This window comes from Strongylocentrotus purpuratus, unplaced genomic scaffold (genome assembly GCF_000002235.5).
Source record: "Strongylocentrotus purpuratus isolate Spur 01 unplaced genomic scaffold, Spur_5.0 spur5_scaffold_13, whole genome shotgun sequence".
Taxonomy (NCBI): domain Eukaryota; kingdom Metazoa; phylum Echinodermata; class Echinoidea; order Camarodonta; family Strongylocentrotidae; genus Strongylocentrotus; species Strongylocentrotus purpuratus.
Window position 1 is genome coordinate 37,074,596 of NW_022145598.1, and position 10,664 is coordinate 37,085,259.

General features: G+C 35.8%; 1 protein-coding gene across 3 annotated transcripts in view; it reads right to left on the reverse strand.

The window, feature by feature from the left end:
- LOC592642 (dystrobrevin beta) overlaps positions 1-9,077 on the reverse strand; it is a 34,007-nt gene extending 24,930 nt beyond the window's left edge. For all 3 annotated transcript variants that reach the window (XM_030983478.1, XM_030983477.1, XM_030983479.1), the window contains exons 1-2: positions 8,992-9,077; positions 5,218-5,298 (exon numbers count right to left, since the gene is read on the reverse strand). In XM_030983478.1, the coding sequence (XP_030839338.1) occupies positions 5,218-5,298; positions 8,992-9,076 (166 nt within the window). In that variant the 5' untranslated portion in view covers position 9,077. The remainder of the gene's footprint in view (positions 1-5,217; positions 5,299-8,991) is intronic.
- Positions 9,078-10,664: the final 1,587 nt, after the last annotated feature.

A 10,664-nucleotide genomic window follows, 5' to 3' on the forward strand; every position in this document is an offset into this window, starting at 1 on the left:
ATAGGCAATTACTACACAAATGCTTTCATCATCGTACCGGGTCCCAGTTTCTACATACATGTATACTTTATTGGATAGTTTTTTATTTATATCTCATCATATATATACTGGTTGGATAATGTTGTTCAGACTTCAGCTTTGATCACATTCCAGAATGTTGATTAGATGTTGATTAGATGTCGTTCAGATATTCAGTCTAAACATCCATCCATTCAAGAATGAACCCACATTCAATCAGCAGATGTATGACATTTATTGTAATTTTACCAACGCTCCTTCTCTCCCCTTTCCTTTTCTTCTAAGCAAGTCACTCTTTTCTATTTTAATTTTTATTGTTGTATCTAAGTGAGGGCTGCGGGCACGTCAATCTACTTTGCTTATTTCTGTGGGCCTCCTGCATCTAATGTATTTAATTATGCATTCAATATATTTGTTTAATTTTGTTTATTATTTTTTTTAAATTATATACACTTAAAATATTGTATCAAACCATATTATGTTCATGAAAATGTATGATGAAAAAAAGAAAAAGATGCAGAAACCAATAAATCAAATTTAAAAAAAAACAAACCCCAAAACACAGAACAGTAATCTAAGGTAGATATGGATACATTAAGCACTATAAATTCATGCATGCATAAACTACAAATATGGCTCTAATATTTAACCTTTTCCAAAGATGTCAGTTCATTCATTCATCTCCATTTACATGTATGTACATGCACTGAACCATCCTCTCTCTCTCTCTCTCTCTCTCTCTCTCTTTCTCTCTCTGTCTCTCTCTCTCCCTCTCTCTCTCTCTCTCTCCTATCAATTTCTATTAGCCTGACGACATTGCACCTTTTACACTTTATATTTCTTGTGAGTAACTGCACAGAAGTTCTACCACCCTTTCTGTTACTCTGTCACTATACACCTACACATGTAACTCATTCACACTTCAAAGTTAACATTGAACGGACTTCATGTACATGTGAATTTTGTATGTTTTATAAAGTGCACCTGATAAGCTTGAAGAATTTTCAAACATCTCTGTACTAATGCTTATTTTCAGGTACCGGTATCTGCCATACATTAACCATTTAATCCAAGATGGCGGCTCGCATGTTTTGCCTCTTCTCCTTGACCGATTTCATTAATTTCAAAGTCATGAAAAGGCACTTATTATCAACATTTTTTTTTTTTTAAACTTGGTGTTTTTTTTTCTTCTTCAATTTTTTAAATATTTTGTATACATGTGTTCTTCTTCAATTTTTGACATGTAACGGCATGAATTTGATGAAAATAGTTTTACACATGTACTACAACAACTTCAAATGAGAGAATTATCTAAGGTATGAGTAATTTTAGGTATTAGAGTGCTCAAAATTTCAAGTACAACAGTAAAAAAAAAAAAAAAATTGAACCAATACTTTTTGCCGCTACCCCAATCAAAGGTGCGACTTACAGGGTTTAATAATCTGGATGTCTTAACACATCAGCGTGGCCAGCTCTAAATAACCATCGGGATCTACATGTATATATATGTAAAGTTGGTTCTGAACTCATCCCACTTAGAACGCTCTTATCTCGCTAGTGTGAAAGAGGTCTTGATATCACATCAGCGTGTGTTTATAGGTGGAGGGGCTAGCTCTAATAACCATCGGGATCTACATGTATATATATGTAAAGTGGGTTCTGAACTCATCCTACTTACAACGCTCTTATCTCGCTAGTGTGAAAGAGGTCTGGATGTCTTAACACATCAGTGTGTTAGGTGGAGGGGCTAGCTTTAATTAACAATCCATACCTGCTTGTAAAGTTGTCTTTGATCTAAGAGAAAACACACATGTGTCATTTCTAATACATCACACATACTAAAGGTCAAACAGCTTTCCTCTTCATTACTCCAGTCTTCTTATCTTATTCCTCATGAATGATAGGCAGGGGGGATAGTGAGCTCTTAAAAATAGTGTTTTTTCCTCAACAGCTCCCCCCCCCCCCCCTCGAGTAAAAGAAAAAAGAATTCAGGGAAAAAATTGGCATCTCAAACAACCCCTCCCCCCTTTTGAGTAAGAAAATTGGGAAAAATCAGGGAAAAATCAGGAAGAAAAAAAAAATGGGGGAAAAAAAAAATCTGGAAAAAATCTGGAAACCAATTTAAAGCGGTTAATTATTAGGCCCGTATAGGCTGCTTATTCTTAAAATACTTAAAATACAGTAAAGGGTATAGAGTACATGTCCTATGTTTATTCAATGTACATAATAAATTGTCATATATTATCTGTATATATTATGATTTATTTTTCTTTATCCACAATCAAATTTTGTTCCGATTAAATTTGTACAGGTTTAATGAACATGTAAATGTAACCTAGCATACGATGTACATGTATGCTAAGTAAAAATATTGTGCTTCTTCACATGTGGACTATTTTACAAAATTCCTTGAAAAATGAAATTATTACAGAAATAATTGTGACTATGTACATGTATCAAGACCTACAGGCTAATTTTGGTGGCATTTAGGACAGTGTTGCCTAATCAATTAGACAAATAATCTACATAAACTAAAACTTTAAATTCTATACACATCCAGGGGGGTGTTTCACAAAGATCTTAAGTTGAACTAATCTCTAATTTGGGCATAACAGTTATGGAAAGCCGTTAGCATCTTTGAAAATATTTTGTAAAAGTTATTTTACAAGGTATAAAATGTTTATTCAAATCATTCATATTTTTTATTGTGAAGGAGATTTCATGTTCTTGATGTGGAATTCATGAAAAGTCTAGAATTCTTGAATTTTTGCTTTTGAATATATTTCATTTTAAGGCTACAAATGGCACTCCATAAATTTTAAGTCCAACTTAGATTTAAGTTTGACTTAGGATCTTTGTGAAATACCCCCTGATGTGGAATACACAATACCTTAAGATGTATCAAGATGCTATTTACAGAGTTTGAATGAATGAATGACAACTGTGGAATAGATTGTTCCAATAAAGCTGTTTATTCATCTCATCCATCTCATTGCTTGGGTATACATGCTAGAGCTATATAAACAAGAGTCTCAAATCAAAGATCATCAAGTTTGCATTCCATCAATTTATCATTTTGAGGTAATGAATTCAGCAAACATACATCAATTTGTGACTCTGACTGAAGGCAGTGAGGTTAGTGCATGGAAAGTCATTCATTCTGATCTGCTTTTTTAAATGTTATATGAATGGTAGGTTTGATACTATTACTAAACATGTAGAGTCTACATGTATTAATGTACATGTACTGTATGTTGAATGCACGTGTATGCAAGGTGACTGGGAGATTAAGATGATATTAATTTTAAAAATTCTGAACTCAAACTAAACAAATATAAAATGTAATTTTTTTTCTCGCATTCTCCAACATTTCAATCAACAAGACATGCATACCAATTTTACTCATGCACGATGCAAATGTACCTATGTACATGTACACAACATATACACAGGTAGATTTACATGTTGATCATACTTCTAATTATTTTTCATTCAGCTTTTCTACGATGCACGCTGATGTGGAGACCGGGGGCCTCTTGCATTAAAAAATACCCAGCACATGTACCTAGTGAAGCTAAAAAAAAAATCAATCCTAAATCCTCATCTGTTGAAAGTCAAATTGCGTTTAATTTTTGGTGACGCCATTTATCACGAGGAATTCAAGCTACATGTAGTAGAGGCCCAAGGGCTATGTAGCATGATCAATATATGGTGCCACATACGAGGCCTGACAATGTTTGGGAAAATTGCTTCATACAGAGTTCTAATACTGTTATAGCTCTGACACTACAAATAGCATCATCTGTTTAATAAGGGCATGAATTAACGCCCTTCTGGCTTGCATAAGAGCGCTTTCCTAAACACGACGGAAGCAAAGACAACGGGAGAATTACGGGGATACAGCTCTTCCGTCGTGTTTAGGGAACAAACGCTATAATGTCCGCGTGCAGTCGCGAAAATCAACAGGACAGAGATAATTTTGGTTTGCGCGTGTGCAGATTGTTTTTTTTCGCTTGCGTTACCGTCGTCTTTGCCTTCCGTCGTGTTTGCAAAAGCGCTCTATAGACCCTCGGGGAACAGAGACTAGTATCAACAGCCTGCAGAGACACTATAGATCCATGGCTTTACCAACCCTTCATATTACAGCTGGATCAATCAATGATCCTAGTGAAACATCATCCCATCTACATGCAACCAGCCAGGACATACCACTAGTCTGGAGTAAATTACAAACACAGCATCGATTTTTAATGCTACATGAGGCTTTGAGCAGCATCTATACAGACAACACATGTTGCTTTGTAACAGGAATATATTGTAGGTCTACATAATTTATAAACAAAGACTAGAGAGTATAGTCACCACTACATGTTATTTACTAACTGTTATGAATATGCAAATAAATTGCTTTGGATATTCATGAAGGGTGGGGATTCAAGATCGTTATTTGTATTGATTTTTCTGTTTTATTCAAGAGGTGTTTATCTAATACAGGAGTCTAATTAATGCTTATGATCTACCGTAATTAACGGTGTATAAACCGGATTATTTTGCCGCGGAAAAGAATTCAAAGTCGGGGATGCGGTTTATACACGGAACACCAACAAAAAAAACAAAAAAAAATAATAATAATTTAAGTTTCAATTTATGTCCTTCCACCTGGCGCTATGCCTGGCAATGTCTCCCAGCTCATTAATCGGTGTGTTGACTCACCACTCGTTAACTAGAACAACACTCAAATTTGTCTGTCATCTTGGTTTGAAAGTAATCTTTCTGATAGATCTCAATATGTAGTTTATAATAATAATTCCTCCAATTTTTCTTCTATTACATGGGTTCCACAAGGTTCTATCCTAGGTCCTCTACTGTTTTTTTAATTTACATTAATGATCTTACACATTCAGCTGCACCTCGCAGTTAAATGAAAGGCCTTCCCGCGTGGGCTTTTTAACACGGACCTGGCTTGCTGCCGACAGAGTCGGCCAAAAAAAAAAAAAAAAATTTAGGGCGAAAAAAAGGGGTGCGGTTAATACACGAGGGCGGTTTATACACCGTTAATTACGGTAATGTATTTATTTAATTTTCAAACTAGCCATATATAGAAGGACACAATGTAATCATTATCATGAGTATGAGAGAAAAACAGAGTACCGGTAAAAGAGAAAAAAACAAAGTGAGAAAGATTTTTTGTTTACTTACAACTGCATCTCTTTTGAACGAAGCGCAGCTTACAGCTGCATCGGTAGGTGGCAAAACGAATCACGTCAAAGTTCTGGCTCCCTGCAAGGAAGAAAATATACAGAAAATTGTGATTTTAAAACACTATTGAAGAAGTGGTTTATTAAATATACATGTAAGATACGTAATGATTGGACCTATCATCTCTGAAAAGAAAGATTTGAAGAAAGAAAAAATAAAGGAAAAAAGAACATACAGTGTAAGAGACATTCAAATGTTAACAGTGAAATACCACAAGGGGGGGGGGTGAAATAATAGAAATACATACTCTTTTAGTTTAATATTATTTATCAGAAGTTTCCAAACAGTGGACACAAGAACATTTTCAAAATGAAAGTACTAGTAACAAAACAAAAGAAACATTCAGTGCATGTACACATACTAGCATGATATAGATGTATGGTAATTCATAAATCTTTCACAATGTTGTCATATTATGATAACATCTGATGACAAGTCCTTTGGGGCTGTTAGTTTTGCTCTGTAACAGGAGGTAATGAGATGGAAAGATTCTCGTCTCAGACCAATTATCACAGATAATCTTTCAAGATACGCTTGATTTGTTACTCAATCACGTACAGCCTGAGATTCCACCCAGGAACTCATTACAATCTGATTCCTAGCTACATGGTACAATCAATCCAACTCTTTACTCTCTAATCTTCCAAATCATCATATCTTGAACCATGAATATCTCTGTTTCTTATTCTAACCATTATTGAATGTATTACTAATTCTGATCATTCTGCATTCTCATTTAATCTCATTCAAGACTGTAAAAGGTGTTGCTAAGAAAGATAACAAAATCTCAACAGACTAGGACTATATTTTCATGGGTTTTCATGAATTTGATGAAGATGTTGTCTCTCCTTCTCCTCCTCCAGGTACATGCATGTAATGTACAGGTGTACACTGAAATACATGGATGCCTACGGTATTGAATTTATCCTGAAATACACGGATGCCTATTGAAATTCTTTACCTGTCAAGTGCACCAATGTACAGACAGTGATAACATACAAAGCAAAACCCATTTTCCCTCCATTAGCAGACACCTCATACATACATGTACACAGGGATGTTTGTCTCTCCCATTCATTTACATGCATCTAAATTCATCCCCTATTCTTCTCACCCCATCTCAACTTTCAATTTTTCTCTCCCCATCTATCCATCTTCCCAGCCAGCCAGCCCCCATTGCCACACCACCGCTGCCGAAGCAATTTGTGTAATGTGAGTACAATGTGGGATCTCCATGTATCCTGCGGGGTGCAAGATATTTTCATCTTTGAGCACTGCCGGCCGGCCGAACGAACGACAGACCCTGTTAAGAACAACATCCTAAGACGCTAGCTACGTGGTCGAAACAACACTACAGACTTAAAGGGACTTCAGGTTTAAGATAAATGTGGAAATAAATATGAACGAAAAAAATGAAAGACCTCGTTAGTCTTTAAGAATAACATCCTAAGATGCTACGTGGTCAAAACAACACTACAAACTTAAAGGGACTTAAGGTTTAAGATAAATGTGGAAATAAAAATTAAAAATTGTATTTACAAGGGCATGCTGATATGAGTAGTAAACAAATGTAAACATTGATTCTTTATTTACCTAAACTACAGACATACAAATGTACATGTATTTTAAAATATTTGTGTGTAAATGTAAAATAAAGAAACTGTCTCCCTTCGAAGTTTTACAAAATATTGTTCTAAAAATTTCAAAATGCATCTTAATGCATAGTATGTGCCTTGTATAATGTGGACATGTACTGTACATGTACATGTACCTGCACATGTATGTACATGTAGATCCTTCAATGAAATAGATATCAATTAAAAAAAAAACACATTAAAAATCAATCAAACAAAGAAGCTCCTGATGAAAATTTGTTTAAAAATACGTAGATATGTGCTTGTAACCTGTACAGTTTCAACGCTTTTGATTATTCCGTTTCAAAATTTCCACCAATGAAGAGTTCAGTTGAAAGACTACTAAGAGGGTTGTGAGCTGGCATACAGATCACATTGAGCTGACGTGTGTAGGGCTTTCAGATGGTGCTTGAGACTGACTTCATGTGAAAACATACTGAATGAAAGTAGTGTCCTTAACACACCAAGGAAGAGGAGCAGGAAAACAACGACAGAAGGGAAAAGAGGTTTCAGTGCTTCTTTTTTTTTTGGGGGGGGGGGGTCTGAAGAATACATGTACTGTACATGTAGGGGGAGGGGAGGAAGGAGGAGGAGGAAGGGGAGGGAAAGAGGAGGGGAAGAGGAAGGAGCCAGGAGAGAGAGAGAGGAGGCAGAGGAGAAGAAGGTCAAGGACAAAAGAAGAGGATAGAGGGAAGAGAAGGATGAGGGTAGTGGGGAAGAATGCGAGGGAGGGGTGGGATGTATGTTTGGAATGAGAGAATAAAGATTTGATTGAAAAAGACTTTTTATGATTGCACTTCGCAGTCAAATGGCTGAATTATGTACAATTTACATCGGCAATAATACATACGAATGTGGTTTGATATTTGCACAAAGTATAATATACAGTTAATAACTAAATTCATAACCAATATGACTAAGGCAATAAAAGATAAAATCAAGTTAAGTTTAAGTTATATTTTGTGAGGTGACACAAGAGTGGGTCAAAGGATGAGTAAGCAGGCTCTTTGATGGAACAACGGGAACACAAGAAGAGAGTGGAAGGAGAGAAAAGGGACACAGCTTGGGAGGGAGGGATGAGAAGAGTGCCTACTCATGCCATGGAAACGTCATGATATTTAAAATGTTTTGAACAAAAAGACACAGCCATTCTACCTGGCTACAAGATAGATGAGTGTTACATTAAACTAGAGAATACTGTGTGTTCATATCCTCTACGGATAGTAAACCTTGTAGTGCATTTTGGGTTGGATTGGATTCATGGATATCAGAACAGTTCCAAAACACAATATAGAGTGGGCTCATAAAAGAGACAAAGATTGCGCTTGAGAGTACAGCAAGCTTTTAACAAAACATGATGAGATGTATACACATATATTTTATGTACATTTTAAAAATCATACTCCCAAAAAACCTTCAAAGGGATGAAAATGAGTGAACACAAACTATGCCGACTATGAGAGAGCAATAACAATTTAATGGCAGACTAGACTACATGTAGATGGAGAATGCACAGTACAACAAGGGCAAAGAAATTACAAGATAATTGGAAACTGATCCCATCATCAATGTAAGAGGCTAGAAATAAAGTAAGAGAAAGGTTAAAGGCATAGACCAGTTTTGGAAACGCCCCCCTCTCAAAAAATGAAATGGAAGCTCTTAGACAATCACGTGAAATTTTTTTTGACTAATACATGTACGTGATGATACAAATTTTGCTGGGAAACCGCGTACTAATTCGTCCCTATTTTCACGAAGTGACGGTAGTGAATGAAAATCGCATACAATTTGCATGCGGATTTTCCTCACTACCCTCACTTCGTGAAAATAGGAACGAATTGATATATTTGGTAAATTATAATATCGATCCGGCCTGGATAGATATCGCGAATGCACTTCAACATTCAACATTTGGGCTTATATTTCTGTTTTTTTGCGAATATAGGTTAAAGTATTGCCATCTAAACCTCTAAAGGCAATATTTAAACAACATTGAATTGATATTTTGCACCCAAAACCCTTGAACCGCAATTTTACCACTACCGGTCTATATCTTTAAAGAGGACCATTACAAACTTACTCATTTCTGCTATGAGTTGTCTTCTCTCCCCACCACTCTTCTGAGAGAGACCATCATCAAGACTTCCATCCATTGAGCCACTCATGCCTACAAAGAGAGAAAAATAAAAATAATCATAATAATAATAATGATAATAATCATGATATTAATAATAATAATAGTATTAATACTGATAATGAAATTATTGTAATAGTAATAATAATGATAATAGTTATTTTACAGATTTACCGGGTACATGGCAAAATCATGCTTTCCGGTAATTACCGGACACATGATTTTGCCTTAGTAATGCATCCGGTAATTACCAGGAAGCATGATTTTTTTTAAATTTTTTTTTTTAATCGTTAGTGCAATGAATGGAAACATATATGACTAACCTTCACATTAAACTATAAACTCTTTTTAAAAAGAGGAGGCCCTTTTTTTCTTCAAAATTGCTGCTCGGTACATTTTCCCTGACAGTCGGCTATTTTTCAAGATGGCCACCAAAATTTTGTTTTTAATTAATAATTTATTTATTTTTAAAATTAAAAAAAGGAGGCGGCCCCCAAAAAGGAAGCGGGCAGGACGCTTAACATGATTTCTTCTTTTTTAATTGCCTAATACGGTCTGAGACTTGGTAAACAAGTATATGTAACGGTACATGGGGAAGCAATAGTCAAAGAAAATGCTTGAAAACTATTGTGCATGAGCCCCTATTCTAATTCAATGGCACATAGTCAGAGAATACCATCTAGCATTTACATAGTCCATGGCTCTAGTAACATTTAACACTTAATGCAGGTCAGGCTAGAAATCCAATTTACAGTACTACGAACATTCTAAAAATACATTAAAGACTAATCCCTGTACTCTGTTCAAAATCCTTGAAAGGAAAATGTTTCGGACATCCTAAAACAAAAGAAAAATAAGTCAATGCACAAATTATGAAAACGTAAACAAAGTACAGTCTGCTATTCTAGTAACAGAGCATGCATGCACCCAATTTCCTGCACCCGTCCAATATTATTGCTCATCGACCGTTGTTTACAAGATGCCAACACAATCGACAGGCACAAGCTCATGTCATGCTATGATGGATTGAGGCATGGATGTTGATTAGCATGCTACCCGTATTACAATAAGGTCTTCACTGGCTCCCCTTATCTTACCCCTGTTCATTGCAGCTTGCTCTCTACCTCTCTCTCTCTCTTTCTCTCTCTACCTCTCTCTCTCTCTCTCTCTCTTTCTCTTTTTGTCTGTCTGTCTTTCTCTTTTTCTCACCTTTATCCCTTCTTTTGAGCTCTCAGTTTAATTCTATTTCTTTCCTCTATCATTTTTATCTCTCTCTGTCTCTCTCTCTCTCTCCTTTCTCCTCTTCTTTCTCTTGTCTTCCTCATTCATCTCCTTATTTAGATCTCTCAACAGTTTATGGCTCATGTATTCCTCCCTTCTGTATGTTGTAATATGAAATGTTGAGGTAATTATGCCATAATGTATTATAGTGTATTGGTGCATTAGTGTATAAGGAATTGTAGGTGGAGCAGTCTACAATGTAAGCTACCCCCCCCCCCTTCCTCATCAGACAATAGCCTTACTTTCCCGCCTTTTTGGGGGTACCTGTATTGCCCAATGTACTGATACCCTATAGGCATGATTGGGGATCCTATTGTAAGTTTTAGTGGATGAGTGAT